The following is a 25,408-nucleotide window of genomic DNA, read 5'->3' on the forward strand; positions in this document are numbered from 1 at the left end:
ATTTGTACCTTTTATTAAGTTTCACAACAAGACCTGCCACCCTCTCGTTAATGCTACACAATTACTGTATGTTACCAGGTATATCCTTATTAATCAGGAATCCGACTCCTAGTTCTCGTCTCTCCGCTGAGCCCTGGTAGCCCAATACGTGCGCGCTTTTTAGCATTGTATATGCTTCTTTTGTCCTCCTAACCTCACTGAGCCCTATTATATCCCATTTACTACCCTCTAATTCCTCCAAAAACACTGCTAGACTTGCCTCACTAGATGACATTCTAACGTTAAACATTGCCAGGTTCAGATTCCAATGGCGGCCTGTCTGGAGCCAGGGATTCTTAGCACCCTCTGCTGCGTCACAAGTTTGACCGCCGCCGTGATCAGTTGCTTCACGGCTGCTGGGGACTCAGGGCAGTGGTTTGATTGTTGTATTCATATTCACAATGCATATCCGACAAATAAAACATGACGACAACGACGCAGCTGATGCACTCTCACGCATCACGTCCCTAGGCACTTCTACATTTGCTGTGGACTGGGAATGTCTAGTTCGTGCTCACATGAAAGCCCCTAGGCTACAAGCACTGCGTGACCACCCCTATTCCCTCCGTCTGCAACTCATTCCTCACCTGTTTGAACCAGGCTCACTTTGGTGCGACATGTTAGCAGCTGCACCGTGCCCCTTCATTCTGGCTGCCTACCGTCATGCAGTTTTCCAGTCACTTCATGACATCTGCCATCCCAGCATCCGAACTACACAGCGCCTCATTACACAGCGTTATGTCTGGCTGAGCATTAACACTGACGTTTGACAGTGGGCCCACTTGTGCCTCACTTGCCAGACCACCAAAGTGACCTGCCACACGAAGACTCCCATGCAGTCTTTCTTGCTACGTGGCTGTCGCTTTGACCACATCCATCTTGATTCAGTTGAACCGCTTCCCGATCACGACTGCCGACTCATGCTCACAATGATTGACTGCTTTACCCTACCTAAAGCCGTGCCCATTGCAGATATCACTGCAGGAACGGTCACCAAAGCCTTCGTTTCAGCATGACTTTCCCGCTTCAGATGCCCCAAAATTGTTACAACTGATCGTGGCCGGCAGTTTTAATGTACTCTTTTCACTTCCCTCAACCTAAGCCCTAAGTACTACTGTACCACAGCATACCATCCCGGTGCGACGCGACCCACCGTGGTTTAGTGGCTATGCTATTGGGCTACTAAGCACAATTAAGGTCACGGAATCAAATCCCTGCCATGGCAACTGCATTTAGGTGGGGGCAAAATGCGAAAACACCCATGTCCATAGATTTAGGTGCACGTTAAAGAACCCCAAGTGGTCCAAATTTCCACAGTCCCCCACTACACCGTGCCTCATAATCAGATCACGGTTTCGGCATGTAAAACCCCGTAACCTAATTTTTTTTAATCCCTGTACCAGCAGCATGATTGAGTGGCTTCGTCAGCTCAAAACTATCCTCACTGCGTGCCTGAATCGACCACCTTTCTACGATGCTTCTTGGCCTATGCATCGCCTTTCTTGGCAATTCAGCAGCCAAACTCGTCTACGGTGCACCCCTACGCCTTCTTGGAGACTTGTTCAATCCTTCGACCCTCTCGCCCCAGCCGCTGCAGTACCTCCATTGCCTACAGGACTGCATTCAGGAACTGCACCTCGTTCCGCCTTAATCTTCTGACCACAGCATCTTTGTGCATCCACACCTTGAATCTTCGACCCAGATTTTTCTTAGACGAGACACTGTAAAGGTGCCTCTTACACCCTTCCAGAATGGGCCGTACTGGGTCTTCCACGAGACACAAAAGTCTGCCACTATCCTTTTGAAGTCCGCATCGTGCAAACTATACAAACACTGCACAAACTGTCAAACACAAAGGTTATGCAATAGCTCAGTGGTCAGTACATATATCTCACAAGTGCACATTGCCATAGTGGCAAATTTAACAGACTAAAGATGACTATTAAAGTAATTAGCACCTTAAAGGTTTCACACACTTGTAAACTGGGCAGGTGTGGATACCCCTTGAGATACCTCAAAAGAGATGTGGTCATGTGAGAAAACTACAAATCTATCCCAGTGACACAACCACAACTCTTTAGAGATACAACACTACCTTCGGAAGTTATGACCACAAGTCACTGGAGACAGAACTATTTTAGAAAGTTTTATGCTCCCTTATATCATAAGACATTTATGGCTGCCCCTGCTACAAGGGTCCGAAAAAAAGAGAGAAGCATGAATTATGAAGTAAATGTGCATTGACACTATAGCTGACTTCTGGATTTGTAAAACTTCATTTGGGCTTAGTTGGTACACAATTCGGAACTTAAAATTACAGTGCAAATACCTAAGACGGACCACAAAAGGAAGAGGGACCACCCTTCCTTTTGTGGTCCGTCTTAGGTGTTTACGCTGTAATTTAAGTTCAGAATTATGGATCTGGCAGCACATATGATGCACGGAACAAATAACTGGCGGCTTATCAGAGCAAGCACCAAGGGAGTAAGACGGAGTGAAATGGGCCGGTTGGGTGCAGGACATGGGTCACCTCTATGAGAGGTTTAATGGCGGTGATCATGCAAAGAACGCAAGAGGCCGCATTCAAACTACTTTTACTACCTGCTGTGTGACGACCTCGGGTGTGGGAAGGCAGGCTAATGTAGGCAGTGGGCCTCGCTCTCCCATGTAGCCCACGCACTGAGGTGCCGAGAAGAGCAGTGGACTTGACTCCAAGTGTTCACAGGCACGCACCTGTGAAGCATGTGGGACAGAGATACACAAGCAGCCATTGCAATGTCAACACTTCTCAGATGGCTGCAAAAGGTCAGTGCTGAAGTGAATGTGCTTCCTTCTTATCACGGCTGCTGTGAAAGCAAAGAATCAACATATGACACTGGTGATGCGACATGTTTTATCATGCATGACAATGTGCTTTGTGCCGCCCACCAACCACAAGGGAGGTGGAGGATAAAGTGCACTATCATGAACTATGGTATTTAAACAAATCTAATGAGCACCCTTTTTTCCAAGAAAATGGGTTAGAAATTTGCTTGAGCATCACAATCGGATACAAAATTAAAACCGCCTTTGCAGTATTGGCAACAGCCTGCCGTCAGATGCAGCGTCATTGCCATTCCAAAATGGCAGCAGAACACATTACATTAAGGCTGCTGTGGGTTAAATTTATACTCGATTACAATCTGGAGCAGTATTCTCGAATAATATTCGGAGATGCTATCCCTTTTGCCTCAGCACCAGATGCGTTGGCATATACCACTGCCAGTGTTTATAGCGCTCTGCCAAGCTTGCCATCTGCACACAGTGCCAGGAGCACTGTCAGCCACATACTTCGATAAGTTTGATGCAGAGCCACGTAAAATCTTGAGAAAGCGATACTAGTTGTATCTCTGAAAATGATTGCTTGAGAATACTGGCCCAGTGTGCTTGGGATCTGGCCAATGAAGCGTAAATGGTGATGATGATGCCCTGCTTTCATTATGAAAGCTCATTTAAAAATATGTTCCCTTCTGTGAAGGTGAATTTTGCACATTTTGTTTTTCTGATCGCCCATGTGGAGGGCATGCCATAATTTTCATTTATAAATCAAAGGAATGCTATGTTCAGGTGTACTTTTATTTTCTTACTTTCAACCTGTGAAATTTGGGTGTGCATTCGAATACAGTCGAACCCACTTATAATATTCAAGTACCGCGAAAAATCTATTGTTATAACCGATAATTGTTATAACAGGGTTGCATGAAAAAATCAAAACAGGGGGATGGCAGAGCTGATATGATAAAACTATATAGGCGGGGAGGCCAAGTGGCCCTCGCCACCACCTTCCTCCGCTTTGCTGCTGATTGTGTTCACTCTAACTGCTTCCTGGGCGCTCCAATCACGTGTAACAAGCCTAAGCTGTCGGCGTTAAAGAATGGCATTACTATAACAACTGCAAAAAGGTGCCACGGGTGGCAACACTGCAGAGGCATCACATTGGTGGCCCCAAAAGGGGCCTTTTAAAAATTGCGAGAAGGCTGCCGTGGCAACCTGTCAGCTTGAGAAATCCAGAAGAAACGCTGAGGAGGGATCACCACAAGCTTCTCGCCACGTACTTCTCACTGGCTTGCACGAGAAAAGCCTATGTCCATCAGCCATGCATGCTTTATGTTGCCGACATCCTTCTCCAAGGCATCCAAGTGCTCCACGTAGTGCAGGGGAAAGTTCCTTGCAAAAACGAAGCCCCGGAGGGCCTGAATGATGCCGTGCCTCCTGTGATGACAACGTTCAGGCAGCCTGCCCTACCGTGTCATCGCTGCCGTCATCGCCATCGCTATGGACGTCAGACTCTGGAGTTTTGCGAGACGCGTAGCACCACCTGCCGGTGCGAAGAGGCAGTAATTGAGTAGTGCGAAGCCCGACCCTCTTGCTAAGTTGCCTATGCAGTTAGCGAATGCGAAACAACGATTTAACTAGATTTTGGTCCATATTGCGAGTGTTTTGCGCATTTAACTCCCAGACAGAGAGGTATGGATTTCTACGATAGTCGGACGGGCCGCGCTTGCTGGCTCACTCTTCAGACTGATGGCAGAAAACGACGGCAACCAGGATAGCTCCGCGCGCTACGAAGAAACGCCGCAATCAAAGCTACTGTTGTGTTGTAAATTGCCATGAACGTGAAGGACGGAATAACAACGTTCAGTTTTGCCGATTTCCATCGCCATCGTATGAAGGGGAAAGGCGAGAGCGCTGGATACGGGCCGTTCAACCTGTTGGGCAATCGGATTACTTGCATTCCCCACAACAAAGCGGCTCGCATGAGAAAGTGCGACAATTTTGTTCTTCTGTAATTGTGTTGCGTAGCCCTGACGGAGGACCGTGGTAACCAAGCGAAAACTCAAGAATCTGCAGCCGCCACTTTGCTGGTAACAGAATAACAACGTTGCGAACTATCCTGCTTATGTGCTATCAATATCTCAACAAGTGGAATGGAGAGATTTGGCAGGTCAGCTTAACCAAACATTTTGGTTCGCTTATGAATTCAAAATCCTGTTCTAGAGCATCGTTGTATCGCGAGCTCATTTCTACTTTCGGTATTTTGTATGTTCTGCGCCTATATTTCGCATTAATTTACATTTATTTGTGCGCGCTTGTTGCTCGAAGGGTCTGCGAAAAGTTCAAATTAAGGTACAGAGCGATGCTGTAGCTCCTGCGAGAAAGAAAGATGCAGCGCGTAGGCACTGTAGGAAGCTTACTTTCATTATGATCGCACGCTGTTTGCTGCCTTGGAAAACGTTTTCTGTTTGCTACCCTGGAAAAGGCTATGAAAGGATCTACTCTATAAATAATTGCGAGACAAAACATTACAATAAAATACATAAAAATGTAGGATACTTAAGTCTTGTGTTCAGGACATATTCAATATGAACCAATTTGAAATGCTTAGATTTTTATGCTGATATGCCTATAGACAAACCTGATGCTCTCTGTACTTGCGAGTTGCATCACCCTGAAATAACACTTGAGACTTTATTTTATACTATACACGTACTTAGCCCTGCTGCGCTTCCTTTCTGTAGCGTGGATAGGCAGAAGAAGCTTTCCAGGTCCTTGATTTTTAGGAAACTGTACCTCAACACAAACAAAACAGAAGCGTCCATTGTGGCCCATGCACCTTCGCTTGCGGACAGCTCTCCTTGCTCTACTCAGTTCATGCCAAGGCTGCGATGGGGGTGCTGGTGACGGGTTTTTCCGCAGCGCCGCCTGGGCAGAGTCTGAGGTCTATCCGATGCAAGCATGTTCGCGACGATCGTCTCATCAGTTAGAAGCACTTAGTTTCCAAATCTATAGCTGTGTGCTTTCTTTTCACCGGCAACGGCGTGCTTTGCCGATGATTAGCGAACTGATCAGCCACCTTCCGTTTCGGCGGCGAGTAAAGCGAAGTTGAGAAACGGGGAAGCCAGGACCGACTTCGACACAGCCAACAAAAACGAATGCGAGCGATTAAGCTGTTCGCAGAACTGCACTGAATGCGACATGTGACTCAGGCAGTGTTGCCAGGTCGCACAAGGTGGCGTAGCCCAAAGCTAGAGAAACTGCAGCCCAAATGTAGCCAAGTACAAAAAAAGAGCAAAAGCAATTTGTAGCCAATATAGTCATCTTAATTTGTGTATACATTGACACATTCGATGCGCTAATGCCTTTTTGCGCAACCCGTCGTAAGAAAAAGTCCGTGAAGCTGTGATGGTCGACCCCTGACATCCAGAACAGCGACATCATGCTTGTACACAGAACACCTTTTTGTTGGCCCCGGAAACTCAAGTTCCAACGAATCACTGCTGAGCAAGAACCTGTCGAATATCGAATGTAAGCATGAAAAAAGCTTGGAGGACGCTTAAAACGACTGACAACTGGCCAGAATGTGTTGTAAGACGTTGATGGAAATTAAATGATCATGATTTCTAGTGATAGAACCAGGCACGCTGTTCGCAATTGAAGATTATAATTTTAATCTGGCGAAGAAAATCTCAAAGGCCAGTCAAGGTAAATATACCTGGTAGCGAAGCTTCCATAGGAGCCCATACGTTCACAACATGGCGGTCCATCGGCGGTCCATGGCGCTTAGCGCCATCTGTATATGGTGGGAACACTTGCGGCGGAAGAAAAAATAATGTGACGCCATGTCCGTTAAAAGCAGAAGTGACGCCATTTTGTTTTCGAAGGCGCGAAATTTGTTTTGTTGTTCTTCCTTTGGAGCTATATATTCAAATGCCCCGCCATTCGACTTGATGGGCGTTTGGAGCTTTCAGCGTGGAAAGCGATGCAGGAAAAGGCCAGCCGTACGGTTGTCAAAATTGCATTCCTGCACAGAACACTTTCTTTGGAGGCCGACGAAAGCTTTAGGTGTAGAGTGCTGATCCTATTGTTGGATGCCAAGCCCGTCGACCAGCGCAGTCGCACGAACTACACAATTATCTGGTGGTCGTAACTCACTACTTTTGACTGAACAGATTAAGAAGCAATGAAGCTACCCGCATCACCAAATTCAGACAAACTTCGACAAGCAAGAAAGCACAAACTGTGAGGGGGGCGTATTTCAACAGGTGATACGAGTGCACCTTTCTGCCCATTTCAAGACGTGCATTGCATTGCGAGTGATAGTGGCGTGAACGCCCCCTGTAGCGATGGGCGCATAAAAGAAATGCATTTATTAATAATAATAAAATTAAACTTGTATTTTCTTAACTCGTCACGAATATATAAAATTGACTAGGAATTTTATTTTCGTTGAATGAATCTAACTGTGTCTCGTTTGAATTAAAATACGCGTTTTTCTTTCCCAATGTTTGTTCCCTCCAAACATACTCGCGCTTCAATTGCTGCTCCCATAACCCCCCATGCTGATGTCGGTGACAATCTGTACTGAACCGCTTTTGGCCCGAAACTTCACGACCTATTTGAATCGACCTTGGGCCAGTAAGTGGCGAGGCCTGGCAATGAAACATTGGTACTTCGGATGTAGTCTATGAGATTACTGTAAGTCTGTCGGCTGTTATTAAGCACGACATAATTATTGCTTAAAATTGCAGTTGCTACAATATTAGACACTTGCGCTTTATTCTATGCTTCGGAAGTCAAAAACACATGCATGGCTACGCCAACACGCTGAACTGCATGTCACGTGTAAAATCGTCGCTTCGTTTTTAATCCGATTGGTTTCGCTTTGATTGTTTAACTCTTTCTGTATACCGCACCCATGGACATAGTTATCCCGCTAACGATAGTTTGAAACGCCGCTTTCGAGACCTTCCGCGCCGCTCAAGGACACACTGCGCCATTGGACGCGAAAGAGGAGAACCACAATTCTGTTTTCTAAGCAGTTAGGTTTTTTCACGCTAGGCGATAATTTTTGAATGCTCTCCGAAGTTCCGCGATCGTCAAAGCAGAAAGCGAAAATGGCTGCCTCCGGGAGCGCTTCGAAAGATCAGATTTCGCGATTTCCGTGGGTCTGCGGCTGATTTTATCGATGGATCGAGCAGCAGCGAGTCTCAGGATGCTGCCTATTCGTCGGACTCTGATAGCCACGACGACACAAAACAGCCCGGATCATGCATGGCCGCAGCACGGCACGCCCTGCTTGCAGTTGAATTTTGTACTGGGATACCTGTTCAATGAAAAGTTTCGATTTATTCGAAGATAGTGCCCACTAGACGGTAACACATTTTGTATATCTCATAATTTTTGATACATATTTGTCTTAGTAGACACAAGCGTGTTTTTACAAACTTTGTTCAATTTTATCCCGCAATCTTGATTCTGGCGATTTGACTTTTTTATGACATACATCTCGTTAATAAAACATTTATGCTTGAAAAGTGCATTCATTCTGCTTTTTGTTGATGTATTACGTAAAATATTTAGTGCAGCATTTCCTTCAGCAAAAAAATCTGGCGTTGCCTACAAAATACACCTATTTTCGCCATGGTAGGGAAAGAGTTAATTACCAAAGCAGATGGACAGGAAAAAATGAAAAGACGTAGCTATATTACCGCAGAAATGCTTAACACTTCGGAAAACATGAATCGCAGGATTGTGGAATTGCTAGACAGAATATTTTGTCTCACTTGCGGCCGCACTTTTCTCCCACTAATGCCAGCATATAATCACTACCACGCTCACCTACCACCGCTTTCAGCAAGCTTTCAGTGAACGACTACATCCTCACTGCAGATTAAAAATTCTCATAAGAAATGCTCCATGGCGTGTTCCGCGTTACCACTTCTTCATTAGACACTCTCACCGGTAAGCTTTCCATTGCATTAAAACATAGGTACTATGAAAATTGCTTCTCAGTCCGTTTAATCTTCACCTTTTAGAGTGGAACGCGACAGCATTCAAAGATCCCTGACTGCTTCCCACGCCTCCCGGCAACTGCAGCTTAGGTAACCATAACGTTTACCTACAAACGCTAGAGGCGACCGATATGCACGAAGAAGAACTTCTATTTTTTTTCATCCCACCCTCACGGCAGGCGCCGCCGCTGCCGCGGAGGCGAGTGCCATTTGGATGGTGTTGCAAGGGACCGAGTGGGGCGTGCCGCTCCTACTTGGCAGTAACCGCTTTTCTTCGTTTTTTCCTGTGTCCCTTGTGCCGCTTGGCACTGCACCACAAAGTCTCACGGAAAACACCGACTAGCCCAAACCACCATCCTCCTAATAAGACGTCGAACGGCAGCTCGTAAACGGGTTTGTGTTCGAGGTCCCGCATAATAAACATGTTTTCTCGTGTATTCAAATTACAATTCGACGCTGCCATGTCTGCAGGTTGAGTGTAAGTCGTACTGTACGAATTTTCTGGCACATTTTACTTTGAGAAATTCAATGAGTTCAGTAACGCATAAGCGCCAGCCGAAGGGCCGACGTGGTTCGGCATCATTTTTCTCCCACACACAACGGCACCGACGCCGCGGATTTTCTGTGACACGGGGCCCCTAACGCTATCGCGTTAAAGTACGTATTATCAGCGTCAAATGAAAGTTGAACAGCGGAGCGCGTGGCCCAAGCATAAGTGAAGATATAGTGCGCGCCGTCCAGTCATCACCATTGACAGGCGCGCACATCCGGTTTGACCGCACTGCGCAATCCCCATCTAGTGAAATAATTGCGCTTCTGTTCTGGTTCCTACATTTGAAAGGGAGAAAATGAAAAATAAAAATGCAGCTAAAGTATTGCAGTTTACGGCGAGTCTTGTCAAGCGCTGTCCGCGCGAACAGCGGTGCGCGTGGTGCAGTTTACACCGTCATCGCAAGGTAGATTCGCCAGCGCGGACCGTGCAGACGAATCTACCTTGCGATGACGGTGCAAACTGCACCACGCGCACCGTTATTCCCGCCTACAGCACTTGACAAGACTCGCCGTAAACTGCAATACTTTAGCTGCATTTTTATTTTTCATTTTCTCCCTTTCAAATGTAGGAACCAGAACAGAAGCGCAGTTATCTCACTAGAGGGGGATGGCGCAGTGCGGCCAAACCGGATGTACGCGCCTGTCAATGGTGATGACTGGACGGCGCGCACTATATCTTCTTATGCTTGGGCCACGCGCTCCGCTGTTCAACAATTTCTTTCTCTATGGCTCAACTTTCATTTGACGCTGATAGTACATCTCGCACGGAAAGGAAAATGGCAATAAAGCTTATCGTCAGAAACGCGGACTAGGTCCAAAGCTGGGCCCAGCGCCATACTTCAACCGGACGCCTTCACCATGGACACAATGAAGCGTGTCATCTACCCGTGTTTCCCTTCTTTCATGCTGGTGCCACGATCGCCCGACTCCAATGCTCTCCGTTTCTGAGCATAGCCATGTTAGTACAGTGTACTGTGAAACACCTTCCACTCCCAGGCTCATCCGATGCCCGGTGATCGGGATAAGACGAAGATGAGACGAGGTTGCTGGCGTAAATGTTAGCATGGTAAAGCGCGATGTAAATTTAAGTGCGTCAAGGATAACAGCCATCGGCTCAGAGAACGGTGCACTGAGGGGGGGGGGGGGGGAATTTCGCGCACACACGCACAGCCACGCTGCCGGCTCAGCCAGTTAAAACATAGTCTTCGAGATATGTTTCTACTCGATGAGAGTCACCTCTGGATGAGAGTCACCACTTATAGCCCAAACAAAGCCAAGTTACAGATTTTCAGTAGCCCAAATATAGACCCTTTCATCGGGCGAGAAGGACAGGGCACGCGGAGAGCCTTTCTTCCTCTCTGGCTTGGGCGATCCGGCGCGGCACTGCTTGAAAGTATTGCTGTCGCGCGCTGCGGAACGATTTCGAGATGTTTTAGATCTTACTTTGTGAAATTTACGCCATGTTCGTTCATATAAGGTCGTTAGGGAAGCCTTTCGGTGCATCTGTAACTACTGTAGGCAGAAATGTGTCTTGGGGGTGCAAAAATGTGACGCGCACAATCAGCCGCGGTGTACGCGCATTATCAGTCGCGGTGCGTGTATGTGTTGTTTACTATTTTGCTTATATCAATTTTAATTCAACAAAGAAAACCGGCGTCTCTATATTACCAGCATTAAATGGTAAATCAGCTCACTGTCTGATCGATTGGCGTAGGGAGTAAAACATAAAACATAAGAGCGCATGCTCGTGCACGGCCAACCTAAGGCAACCACGAAACATCTAAGCGGCAGGCGCTATCAAATATTTGTGATGCACCGGCATCGTTCTCGCGCATTTCAAGTCTAGTATGCTTGAAATTACCATATGTCTACGCTAGTCTTGCTGCATGAGGCCCATGGCGCTGCTCAACACAGCGATCACTGCGGTTGGTGAGCCAGCACGATACATATATAAGCTGTGCGCTTCGGCATTGCCTTTTTGGCCTATACAGCCATAATATATGAGAGGATTCGCATAAAAAGAATGCGATGGCTACTTTTGAGCGCAAAATTTCCGTAATACGTGTGAGTGCGTCGTAGAAAACTGAACGAACACAGCCGAAAAAAAAATTCGGTTATCATCCTCTTTCTCTAAAAAGCAAGAGAAAACGGGCTAACGCCGCACAACGTTTATAAGTATATAACCGCTGATGCCGTATGCTTGGAACATGCGCTATATAGAACAAGGATATCTTTAATCCAACACCTACTACTGCTTAGGACGCTCGTGCAGTTCGTAAACGGTCGCTTTGCTGGACGAGCTTAATTCAGACTGTAAGGCATGCTGCTATTACTAGCCAAAACTATTTTATTCGCGGGTGGAAACCTCATCCATCCAACCAAGTAGACACGCAATGTAACCTGCAGCGAACAGTTCGAACGCTTGTCAAAGTATAACAGCACAGCTCCTATCGTCGCAGAACGGTACCCACGCTGTTACGATAGTCGCGTATGTTTCACGGCTCGTAAACCGCAGCTTATAAATAGAGGATAATACTGCAATATGTCACATTAGTGATTGCAACATTCGGAAATACGCACTTGATCCCCAAGGCTGATTGTAGGCTCAAATATGCGCGCACACATCGCGCTGCGTGTTCCGTCCACCTCAACGCCAGCAGAAATTCCGATAACAAATGTTATCGCACAGCGCGGGACGCGCCTGCATGTATCCAAAGTTTCTGGAAAGTTATCGATGCTTCTATCCACTGTCTGTTGTCGCCAAACCTTGTGTTATCTGATTTCATCGCTTGACACGAATGGTGTAGAACTATGTAGAAGGCATGCGGGTCCCAACGTTTAGTCTGGAACATTCGACGACTGCTGTATAAAAGCCGACGCGCTTGACCCACTGATCAGATTTTCGACGATCGCCGAGCGTGTTCGCCGCTATCGTTGTGCTATAAGTGTAGCCTGTTTTGTGGGCACAGGTTCACTCAATAAAAGTTAGTTTTGTCGTTCACAGTATTACCATACAGAAAGAAATTTCAACAAGAGCGGACACTCCCATAGAGCCCAGCGGCCAAATTGACTGTAGCACACCAAGTGGATGTTGTTGATTCCTTCCGGTTTCGGTTTCGGGCGCGCGCGTTTTGAAAACCAGTTGGTACACGCCGCGCCGGCTCCGCTGCTCGGCACGGCATTCATTTCTTTTTTTTTTTCGCTTCTGCTGAACCTCGCGTGGCCTTGGCGTGGAATCGTTTTATTAAGTAGAAACGATTGCGATTGACCTTTACAAGACTGCTCCGAATCTGTTAGGTGCAATTTCATAAAGAAAACGAAAGACGTCTTCTGAAATGATGAAATGTTTATTTTGCTCTATATATATGCTCGTTCCGGGCTTCTTCTGCATTCATCCAAAGTTGTGGCACCAGGTAAGCAGCAGTCATTGCCGTACGATGCTCCACCGGATGCCATCAGCTGAAAGAAACAAATTACAAGCATGTATCATTTCCGTATATTGACCTAACAGGAGTATTGCGTGTAGAGGCGAAACGTGCGTAAGTGGTGAATGAGCGGCATTACAGATAAATTCACTTTTACGTACATTTCGCAGCAAAGCCTCCTCCCAAACAATGTCGTAAAATCTGAACATCCGATTTTCAAGCACCCCTCCTTTCCCGGGCATTATTTCCTGCACTTTAAGTGCACAAATACACGGGTGACTGCGCGTTTCCCAAAAATCTTGGCCTCAGTCGACACGATGGTACGCCAAGTACACAAAGGTGGCTACAACACAGGCTCAGCCAGACCATGTTACACGCTCGCAGAATGCCTTCTAATCGCACTCAAGTGAGACTCCTGGGTGCAAAGCCTGTTTTCAGTCGCTGAGAATACATAAATGTCATGTTCTTGAGCTCCTCCGTGTTATCTTTTACGCGTCCTGCCGGCGCATGCAACACTCCCGTGTTATCACTCTCGGCAATCCCTCGTCGCGTTTTCGAGAAGCGTGAGTACCGCAATAATGTATATGTTGTTGCAGGGCTATAAAATGCGTCACAAACTTGTCCCACTTATGCCATCTTCGACTGGTCGTTTCTGAGCGCTCTAGAGCGCTCTCGCGAGCGGCGTTGTCTTCGGCTGGTTGAAAGAGGGTGCCCGCCCTGCGTTCGGCTGGTTCTTCTCGATTGCTCTCCTCCACCTTCGAGCGCTCTGAGGCGCTCCGAGCCCTGTCGTCGGAGCAGTCGTCGAAATTGAAACGTCATCGCAGAGCCGCGTCGCTGCTGTTGGCGACGGCCCACCGTAACCTAGGCAACCTAGGCCACTGCGACGAACGCTCGTCCCGCCGGCGCGTCCGCCGGTTTTCCCGGCAGCGCCGGGAGCTTTCGATAAGCGAAATATCGGACGTTGTTAGTAGTCACGTGGTTTAGCATCTGCCATTGCCTCCTCCGAGAGCGAGTCGCACGTTTGGCTTGCGCGCTCGTCCTCTACCTCTGAGCTCGGGGAACGCCGGATCTGCCCGACTCTGCTTCGGGGGATGGAAGCAACCAGCCGAAGATAGCATAAAATTCAGTACACGCAAAACTAACTCACTGTGGCCGGCTTGCTTTTTTTGCCAACAGCTTCACAACCCCAGGCGCGGCGAGCAAGCCTCAAGAAACCAAATAATTTACTATACTTTTCTCGGGTCAGAGAATGCGTCCCGAACTTCTACCAGTAAGATTCAGTACATGCGAAAGTGCGGCACACAGCTGAGCTGCTTTTCGCTAACTGCGTCAATAAGCCGGGCGCGGCAACCATGCTTCTAAACTACCCCAAATATAACGACGTTAGTTACAATAATGTTGGGGGCCACAGAATGCGCAAAAACTTGTCTGTCTCAGGCGCTACGACGTAGTAGACGCATGCACACGTGCAAATGCGTCACACGGCCGAGCCGGTTTTCGCTTACTGCGTCAATAAGCCGGGCGCGGCAAGCGTGCCCAAATACTACCGAAATAAGTTACAGTAACGTTGGGGCTCATAGAAAGCGTCGCAAACATCTCCCAGGACGAGGCATTAAATCAAATTAACTGCGCCAGGACGGCGGTGCTGTTTTTCGCTAACTTCGCCACTCGAACTAAGCCTAAATGTGATTAAAATGCGCCGCACACTGTCAAACACAATTTCTCACCTTGCCGTAGTCCAGTAGTGCAGTGGTGCCGTGTGGAAATGCAGACGACACGCAAGAGAAGCATAGAGAAGGCCGGCAGCCCAATAAAATGGGCTATATCCAAAACAGACGGGTCGCCGAGCACGCGAGCTTCGCACGTACGACCGACCTCGCTCACTCCTGCGACTTGTCTGACGTATGCACGCGCGTCTGGCGTGCCGCTAGCTTGTTGCTAGGCAACGCAACAAAAAGTTGCAAAGTATAAGTTCATTTACACGCAAAACTTTTTCACTTTTAGTGGGAAGGAATAAAAAAAATAAAACGTTGTCTGGAAGTTTATTTCATATTCTTTTTTTCTGATGCTCGCGTCAACTAACGGATGTTGTTGAAACTAGGCGTGACGTGTTTCCTGTTGCCAGTTTTTGAAGAGTGTCCCCTCTTGTTGAATTTCTTTCTCTATGGTATTGCTACTGTGTTATTCAACGTCACCACCACGTGACATGCAATATGATTATGCGCGCGGTATGCCGCAGTGGGGGGACTCCGTATTAATTTTGACCACCTGGGTTCTTTATTAGCACCCAATGCATGGCAGATGGGCGTTCTTTAATTTAGCCCTCATCGAAACGTGGCCACCACGGACAGGATTTATCTGCCTTAGCAGCACAACGTCAAAACCACTACCCCACCACTGCAGGTTTTTAATATGAATAGCATCCTCGGCATTGTAAGACCACTTTCCTTTACAGTTATCTAGCTATCCCACCAAAAATGCAGCCCCATCCCGAAGGTAATGCAGTCTAAAATGTGGGTTGTTCCCTTGAGTGTGTGCCACCAGGTATGTGCAGCTCTTCAATGAACCTCTTTGAACTTGGGTTATTGTGCATGAGCCATTGGGTATGCGCAAACTTAATGGTGGCACCATCAGATTGTGCAGCATGTTTAGAGGGAAGCGTGAGAGAGGAACTAGGCTGCAGTACACGACTCATACATGACGCGTTTAGGCTATTTGCATATACTTGGACAGTCATCATAGATGAGTTCTGTCCAAATTTTTTCATGCAATTAGCATTCTTAGGATACTTCACGGACTTTCCAGCGGCTGGATGTCTATGTCTCTAGACGTTTTTACGTCGACTTGGGTCGCTGGGTATGCGCAGCTCTTCAATCGACCTCTTTAAAGGGGCCCTGAACCAACCCTTGGGCTTGGAGAAAAAACACATTCCACAAATAGCACACCCTGCTGTGAGCATCTCTGCCAAATTTTGCAGTTGTGAGCAGGCATGGAGCTCACAAGCCAAGTCTGAAGTCACTTTTTTCTCAAACACTCGTTTCAACAGAGGCTTTCTCCTCACCAGTCTTGAGGCGGTCAGCGGCTGCCCCCTTGACATCAGCAAGCAGATTTACATACAGGGCTGCCTTTGGCAATGGTTGACATCAATCAAGAAGTGTGTTTGGATCAGTATGCTTCTTCCTGCAGTAACTGTGTATATTTATTGAAGGACTTTACTAAATCGGCTGAAGCAAGCGAAAACTTGCATGTCGAATTCGGATAAGAATTATGTACAGTCGCGTTCATAAATTTGGAGACCATGCGAGCCCGTGGCCATGTGCATGCGCGCGCCGTCTTGAGGCTCGGTGCCTGCTGTCGAGAGTATCGCAGTGCGCATGCGCGTCCATCCTATCTCTCTGGCCTGCTCGCTCGCTCGCTGCGCACCCGCGAGCGCGCCGTTCACAGGAATTTGCAGCCGCCGCCGCCAGTAGTGTTGTTCGCGAAGCAGCAGCGCGACATCTTCGATCCCCCTGGTCCGACCTCGGCGATGTTTTTCAACTACGGAAGCGCCTGCTTTCCCCGCTTCTGTCACGGCTGTCTGGCCGATACCACGATGTAAGATATCTACTCTTTAGGTCTAAACGCACGCATTGATGGCAGCGGATACCTATCAGCGGCACGATGCAACTTCAAGACAGATGTTTCATTGGTTTTACGTCCCGTTGGTATGGCAATGGTGCTTCGCGGAAAATCCGAAGTGATTGAGTGACGCGCGAAAGTATAATTATATATATATTTATAGGTCACCATGGTGAGGGGAGATGGTGGGGGAGAGGGCATCGCCAGGCTAATGAGCAGATAGGGCGACGCGTCGCCGCCTGCAGACGCCGTTCTCTGGTTGGTGGTATTATGCGCGCGTTCTTTGCCCGCGCAAGCCACCGCCTGCGTTCTAACTGAAGTTGCGTCGTCACACCAATAGGTATCCGCTGCCGTCGCCGGGCCGATGGAAGCGCGCCGTGGCAACTTTAGCTGGTCGATCGTGTCTCAGCAAGCCGAGAATCTTCCCCACCTAAGGAGTACATATCTTGCACCGTGGCCGATACACACCATTCGCGCTTTCTGCGGAGCGGGGCGTTCCCGGCACAAAGCGCTATCGTGGGCAGAATAGCACGTTCGAAGAAGCGCTACTCATTGTCAGGCTTTCACGCTGCTAGTGCTCAGATATTTCCACTGCGTTATCGCGCCTCCCTATTGGCGGACACAGACGTTGTTTGAGAAGCCTTACACTGTGAAAGTGTACAAGCGCATTTTGCGTATTGCCGCTTAGTCTTCTGCAAGCATGCCGCCAGCTGGACAGAGCGCTAAACGAACAAAGATCTCCGATCGCGCCGCTGGTGACAACGAACGCAAATTACGATAATCGGCCCACGTGCCGGTGCGCCGCGAGCGAACACGCAGGCCAGCGAGATAGGATGGACGCGCATGCGCACTGCGATACTCTTGACAGCAGGCACCGAGCCGCCAGATGGCGCGCGCATGCACACGGCCACGGGCTCGCATGGTCTTCAAATTTATGAACGCGACTGTACTTCCGGAAGAAGCCGACTATGGTCTGCTCATGCTCAGCCCTGCTCACTTACGTAGGAATGAAACTTTGGCCACAATGATTATCGGTAGTGATGTGTGAATACCAAATAGTAGATTTCAAATCAAGAAACAAAAGCCACATATCGAATCGAATATCAGCAAACTTTTCACAAAATTTATTGCTTACAATTTTTGGGCAAGAAAACACGGTGCTTCACATGCTCAGAAGTCTCCTAGCACTGCATAACAAGAATGTAGCAAGCTATTAGTAACATGCCTAGATAGTAATCAAAATACACACTAAGGTCCACTCTTATTAAAGGGAACACCAACTTAGTACACCAGCACTGATTGAAGCTCAGTTCTAGTATATGACGGTATGGAAAATGTCTTTTTATCTATAGAACTTCTGTTGAACAAATTCGATTGCTTCTCTTTTTCTCTGAAACTAATGAATTAGTGACATTCATTTGTACTAAATACCAATGACGTTCTGCAGTTTAATAGCAGACCTGTGTTTTGCAGCAATCTTTTATTTATTGAATAATACGTTTTGCTTCCCAGTCTATCTCCAAAATACACAAAGGCGGGCCCACCTTTCCAGCAGGTGGGTTATCGTAAGGCCGATCTGCGTGACAGACGAAATGACTGCGCATCACGTGAATCGATCACCGCTCCGCGTGTAGCAGCGCCAACAGCAAAGAACAGGTGCCGCCTGCGCAATTTCACTGTCAGGTACAGCGTGCGATTTGCCACGTGTCAATTAATATGAAATAGAGAGGATTACAGCAATAGGGATGGTCGCTTAATTTTTTTGTTCAATTTATGATTAATCAGTTGTCACTGTAGTCTTTCATTGAGTAACCACTTTCGATGCAGGGTTTTTCATCGATTAATTGGTTAATCGAAATTTTTTCCGGGCACATTAAAAAAAAACTTGGAACAGTTATCTACTTTTGCAAGACCCTTTTACAATGCTTGAGAAGTGGAGCCAAGTTTGAAATACAAGTGTATAAAGTTTGATAAAGAATAATCTTCAATTTGTTAAAGACAAAATAGAGTTGACAGTACTGGCCTTTGAAAAGGTAAACAATATATGTTATAAAATGGCACTTAGAGCAGAATTAAACAAGATACACGGCACTAGTGAATCCTTGCACAGTAAAACATGTACAATTAAACAAGAAATAAAAAAATGGCAAAAGTGAAAGGTGAAGTAATACTGAAATATGCAATAAATTGCAATATGCACACGGAAAAAGAAAATCACTCGTTTAGGATTTTAAAGCACATGTTCTTTTCTACAGAGGGAAGGAATGCCAATTGGCTGGGATGTTTGGTGAAACCGACACCTTCTTTGAATGGCCACACAACCAGCATGCGAGAATAAATGCTTGGAGGCTACAGACTTGCAGGAATCTACATGAACTCCACCGCTATGTCCAATACATGCTCCAAACCGGCGCGCATGCTGTGCCACCTCTTTAGTGGACTGGGAATGGCACGATTCACCTCCTACGCACCTCCACCAACTGGGTTGCTACCATACGCCTTGAACTGCAAGGGCAATTCAAGCCTCCGGCTTTGTGCGAAGTGGTGGCGTGGACGATGCGGGGAAGCGCTCGGCTCAGCATCACTCGGGACTCAGAAAAATGGCCAAAAGTCGTTTTACCACAGCCACACAGTCACTGCTCATGCACTGCCATTCCAGTACAATTTCCAAATTTTTTTGCCACTCCTGTCGAACTCTCAAAAATGATTAATCGAACAAGCCTGATCAATTACGTCTATTAAACGAAAGGTGGCCATCGATCAAGATTAATCGTGTTGCGGGATAAGTTTAATTAATTAACTAATTGATCATACGTCGACCTGTTACGGGGTTGTTGGGAGTATAGATTATATTTACAATATATATATATATATATATATATATATATATATATATATATATATATATATATACAAAATGAGTCTGAGTAGTTAAGATGGCTGACCACCAAACACCCGCAGCAGCCAGCATCTCGCGATCTTCTTCTTCCTCTCTTCGTTCATACTTCCGTAACAGGACCCCCGGTTGGTCAAGCGCCGTCTCGGCGCATGTTGGGTGAAGAACTGCGAGCGAAGTATGGCTTCAGCCGCGAAACATGGATGACGTCAACAGGCGGCGGACTTGAGGATGGATCAAACTGTAACGAAGCGATCTCATAATTGACGTCATTAACTTTACGTAGGACTTCATAAGGCCCTATATGTAGCGAGAGAGAAGCTTCTGGGAGAGGCCGACCCGATGACATGGTGACCAAAGCAGCCCCCAAGTACTTGGGGCGAACTGAACATCGCAATGGCACCGGTCGTAATGCTCTTTTTGCAGATTCTGCGAGGCTAATAAGCGGGATCGGGCGACTTGACGCACCATGGGCGCGATCGGAGATACTTTGTTCGATACGCGTTCTGTTCAGCTGCTGCAACGTCACAAAGTTGCAGTATGCAAAATTTGTGACAGAGGGGCGGAGAGAGCAGCCAATCAGGAAGCGGTGACCTCCCCGGAAGTTTACCTCCGTCGTTTGTCGTCTGCTTGCAAACAGTATACTACAAAACCTAATGTTTCTCGTATTCCAATTGAATGAAATCTTTATCTAGAAAATGTATTTTTTCTTCTCCAACCCAAACACGTTTTCAAATAGTAGTACGTGTGACTACTGCAATTTATAACTATTAGGTTCTTTGCGTCGTCCCTAGGTGGTGTCGTGCACAGCAAGAAGGAAAAAGAAAAAAAACGACGGGAAGAGTGGCGCACTTTTCAAGAGGCAGCGACAACATCCCAGTGGCTCGCTGGCACCGATGATGTTGTCGATTTCTCTGTACAACCAACGAATTATTTGTTTCGAGAAAGAAAAACGACGCCGGAATTCACTTTCTGCCATTTCTTCAAACGCGTTTCGCACCGCCACCCGCTCTCCTCCTTCCTCTAGTAACGCCAGCGCAACAACCTAAGTTTCCAACGGAAGCGCAATTTTCTAGAATTAAACTATGGATTGGATTCAAACGTGCCATTCTGCAGCCGAAAAGGCCGCCTGTTGGATCCAATCCAATCCACCAGACGCGTCATGCGAAGCCGTGTGATCACTCCAAACTTCTCAACTCCCGTCGCGTTCGGACGAAATGCTCGGTGGGCGGACGATTGACAGGAGCGTGTCGTCATTTTGACGTCACCAAAAACGGGGCGGCGCCCCGCGGCTGGCAACGTCGCCGCGGAGTAGGCCAATCGCGCGCGCCGGTAACCGAACGCGCCGAACAACCATCTCCGATCGCACCCCATGTGAGCGCGATCGATGACTTTGCGAGCGTACTCAGTAGCAACGCAGTGCACAGAAGGTGGCATGGTGTCAAAGGGCAATGTGGGGTCCCCACCATACAAAAAATAAAAGGGTGAATATCCTGCGGTGTCATGTCGGGACGAGTTATACACAAATGCCACGTAGGCCAGCGTGGCGTCCAAGTTGCGACGATCATTGGAAACCTACATCGACAGCATCTCTGTGAGTGAGTGTTGTTAGATATGGAGCTGTTTCCTGCGCCTACTTCGAGTTCCCCAGGACCACATCGAATCGCAGCACATTCCAGAGGAGCGCTCGAGCAAACAAGTTCACGTGCAAACAAGTTCGTAAGCCGCCGGTAGCTATTCTCTGCTTAACTCTTCTAGAAAGCGAGGGGATAGCACGGCACTGTTGGAAGTAAAGTGGGTGCCAAACCAAGACGGCGGTAATGCGCCGTGACAGCCGGACGTGCCGGGAAGGCCCAAGCCTACCCCTCTTCGCCTTTGAAGAAGGCATTTGCTACCACAGCGGAGCCGTACCGCCGGGACTAGAGGAGCCCTCGGACAATGGAGCCCAATCGTCCCTCTTCCTCGCCTTTGAAGAAGACATTTGCTACCGCTGCGGGGCCGTAGCACCGAGAGCAGGTGGGCCCTCGGACAATGGAGCATGAGCGCCCCCACTTCTCCTCCTTTGAAGAAGCGAATTGCAAGTCTGCGAGGCAAGACCGCAGAGAGCCGCCGGGTGTGACAACGCGATACGGGCGCCAACCAATGGCTGAAAATGGCGTCATCTGAGTGGACTCTCCCATTGGCCAAACATGACGCGACTTCCAGTCCTCGAAGGGTTTAAAAGAAGCATTCCAGAGAGACCAGATCATTCCCTGATTCCCTGTTTGACCTCTCTCGAACTTCTTGCCGCGGGCCGCAGCGTCCGAGTTGCTGCCGGCCCGTAATGTCTGTACAACTGTAACTTGACTCTCACCTCTCGGTATATAATGTAAAATAAACCTCTCCAGTTTTGTTTTTCATCCCGAAGACCGTCCTCCAACCCCTACAGTGTTCGCTTGATACGTTCCGTAAGACCGTTCGTTTGTGGGTGGTAGGCAGTGGACAGCTTGTGCTCAGTGGCACAAGAGCGGATTAGGTCGTCCACAACTCGAGACAAGAACGAGCGGCCGCGGTCTGTAAGTAACTGTCGAGTTGCACCGTGCTAGAGAATGATGTCGTGAAGGAGAAAATCGGCGACGTCTGTTGCGCAACTAGTCGGCAATGCCTTTGTTATCGCATAGGGTGTCGCGTAATTAGTAGCGACGGCGATCCACTTATTCCCTTTATAGTCGTCGTCGGAAAAGGGCTAAGCAGGTCAAGGCCTACGCGAAAGAACGGTTCAGAGGGAACTTCAATTGGATCGAGTAGGCCGACAGGTGGCAGGGACCTCCCCTGCCACCTGTCGGCGCTGACACAATGACGGTTCTTCCGGCGCTGACCAATTCGCAAGTTGCGACATAACGACACACAGAGCAGTAGAGACCCGGCCAGAAGAACCGGCGTCGTACGCGGTCGTATGTACGCAAAACTCCAAGGTGTCCCGACGTGGGTGCATCGTGAAGTTGTTCGAAAACGAGGAGTCGCAGATGACGAGGAAGGACAAGGAGCAACTCCGGGCCGCACCTCCACCACGGGGATGTTGGGAGTATAGAAGATTATATTTACAATATATATATATATACAAAATAAGTCTCAGTAGTTAAGATGGCTGACCACCAACAACCCGCAGCAGCCAGCGCCTCGCAATCTTCTTGCTCTATTCGTTCGTACTGCTGTAACAATATGGTCAACCCTGCATGGCATGTTCGCACAACGCCACCCCTCCTCCATCATTCTGTCGGAGGGGGGTGGAGGAAGGCCTATCCTCTTCCATTCACCGGCTGTCCGGGCAAATGCACGCAACCAGGTCATGACACTTTCGCGCCTGCTGTGCTGAGCTAGTCCTGAGTCGGATTGTTCGAAGCTACAACAAGACATCGATGTCCGTCTCCGAAAGGCACCGGGAACAAGAGGCCGCTGTATGGTACGTCGCAAAGATGGCGACTATGAACAACTTCCGTACACTTGCTTTCACTTGCGAGGCAGTTTGTCGGCTTTCCCAGTGTTGCACGGCTGCTGCGAATACACCTGAGTCGATTTGGGAACAAACTGTAACTTTGGTTGCAGACACCCGATGAAACAGTGCTGTTTAAGCCTAAAAGCCTAGGCAGTGTTCAGCGCAAATTCGCAGCTGGTCAATCTGGTAATGGGCCGCAAGCTGTCGCAGAACACTCGCCGCTAGTATATTCGTACAGGTGGCACATCAGATGTGCTTGGTCCCGAGATCATACGTGCAGGTTAGATTGATGGCTGTTGAAACGTGTGAATTTCACCATCGCGTATTCAACACGATCCACGTGCCTAACGGCAGCTAGTCCGCCCAATCTTCGCACATGCTTTCGCATTTTTACGATATACGAGCTGCTATTGTTGCTGTTCCCTCTGACCGTGTTGCGTTATCATTTCAATCAGTCCTGTCAACCCGGACAAACTTTGTACCAACAGACTACCCCGGCCGACGCGCTGTGTATGCAATCCCGCATCGGGCTGATGTCGCAGAGCGCTCGCAGTAGCACTGTATGCTACCACGTCAGCCGGGGCGACCGGTCCACGGCGTGCTCGGCGGTCCTTTTGCGTTGAAAACGAAGTGAAACGCCCACTTGGGCGGTGTCGAGCACGAGGGGCTCCGTGGCACACGCAATATATGGCACTGCAAGGGTCTCCATTTTGGATATTTGAAAAATCGAATACAGTAAAAGCTCGTTAATTCGAACCGCAAGGGGAAGCCGCCTCAGTTCGAATTAGCGAAAGTTCGAACTAACGAAAGTGAAGGAGGGCAACAGTACACTGCGATTTGGAAGCAGTAGGGCATGTCAGAAATTTGGCGTGTCAGAAAGTGATGGCGTGTGCCCGCGGCACACGCCATCTTCAAGTCGGAGCTCTGGGTCCGACTGTGCCACACCACCGATGTCCACCGAAACGAACGTTAGCCGAGGCTTAACACCATCACAATGAATCGCGACGGCCGATACCTCCTAAGCTGAAAACAGAGGTGCACAACCGATGAAGACTGCCGAGACAAAGACGCTGAACATGTGAAAGTGGCGAAGGCCCTGATTTGTTGGTTCTTGATTGCAAGCGCAGCTGCGACGTACTTGATTCGCTGTGTTTTGGAGCTTGCCGTGCCATCCCCACACAACATTAGCAGCTGTACAAGATTTGCGAAGCCTCCGAGATTCGCAACGGGCAAGAAGTCTCGGAGGTTACGTAGAACGGAGAGGCGGCAGCCGCCGCTGCCTTCTGGCTGACCCCGCGAGTGGTTAGATTTTTTTTCCGATTTTGCCTTCTCTCGCCGTTCTCTCCGTGTCGGAGGCAATACAGCCTTGTGTGTAGGCAGTAGGCGCGTTTCTCTGGCCGTGTGCCAGGCGAGCGTAGTTCGAATTATCCGTGAGGGAACCTTCTCGCGTTCGAATTAACGGACTTTTTTATACATAGACTTCTGTGGAGCTTGGCCGGACCAAATCGTACAGTTCGAATTATCCATAAATTCGAATTATTGAAGTTCGAATTAACGAGCTTTCACTGTAGTAGACATTCAATTCGTGAATCGAATTATTCATACTTTCACGATTCGATACAATTCAGTGATAGTCTACATTTGCTCACCCCTACTTATCGGTATAGTAGTAGTCGCTTCTACCTAATTTATATTAGTTTTGAGCACTCAACTTCAAACCATGTGAAACTTTCGCAGACCACACGAACGCTTGCCAGCCCCCGCTCACTCGTGACCGGCCCTGGTTAGACACCTAGGCAAATATCGCTTCGTAGTGCACTATTGATAGCGCATAAAAATGCGCAATTTGGATGCGGCTATCTGTCGGTCAAGCTGATGCAGGACAAGGCTGGTCCACACCACGCAGCACGGCCAGCCTGGAGCACATGAGCGCAAGCGTGCACTCCAGCCCTGTCGTACACTCTACAGCTGGACACTACAGTTGCATGTAGCTGAGTATGCTGCATAGCATAGATACCGTGGCCGCCACGGGGTGCCGTGATAAGCCCGCTCGCTGTAAATTCCCTAGATAAAAAAAGGTTTCTTTGTGTTATTTAGGACGTACCTTAGCTTGCGGCAGCTCACTGAGGCAAACCGTGTACTCTGTGGGTAAAGTGTGTCCAGGCACATGGCAAGCTGACCCGAGAGCGAACATCTGACTCACAAAGGTTGTCTGCTTCCCGAGTAGCAAGCTCTGAGGTGTGTCATCATCTCGCCATCATGGTCGAAGCTTGTAACGTTAGGAATTCCTTTAAAGGGACACTAAAGGCAAATATTAAGTCAAGCTAAAGTGATAGATTAGTGTTCGAGAATCTCTAAGGCGTCGATATTATCGCGAACAGCACCTTAATAATCGAGAAATTGAGGTAAATACAGGACATGATTAGAGACTCCCCCAGGACATTCAAGTACTTGCCTGATGACAAGGACACTCCTCAGTTAAACTCTGTCACTATTACTCAACCACTCATTGCAAAAACATTCTTGTATTGTATTAAAGGACGAAATAAAATGCTACATGTCCTGTTCTATT

At 48.1% G+C, this 25,408-nt stretch overlaps 1 protein-coding gene across 2 annotated transcripts in view; it reads right to left on the minus strand.

The window, feature by feature from the left end:
- The window catches only part of O-fut1 (O-fucosyltransferase 1), a 266,792-nt gene that overhangs the window by 56,521 nt on the left and 184,863 nt on the right, over positions 1-25,408 (minus strand). For both annotated transcript variants that reach the window (XM_065454111.1, XM_065454110.2), the window contains exon 6: positions 2,641-2,772. In XM_065454111.1, the coding sequence (XP_065310183.1) occupies positions 2,641-2,772 (132 nt within the window). The remainder of the gene's footprint in view (positions 1-2,640; positions 2,773-25,408) is intronic.

This window comes from Dermacentor albipictus, unplaced genomic scaffold (assembly GCF_038994185.2).
Source record: "Dermacentor albipictus isolate Rhodes 1998 colony unplaced genomic scaffold, USDA_Dalb.pri_finalv2 scaffold_18, whole genome shotgun sequence".
Lineage (NCBI taxonomy): Eukaryota > Metazoa > Arthropoda > Arachnida > Ixodida > Ixodidae > Dermacentor > Dermacentor albipictus.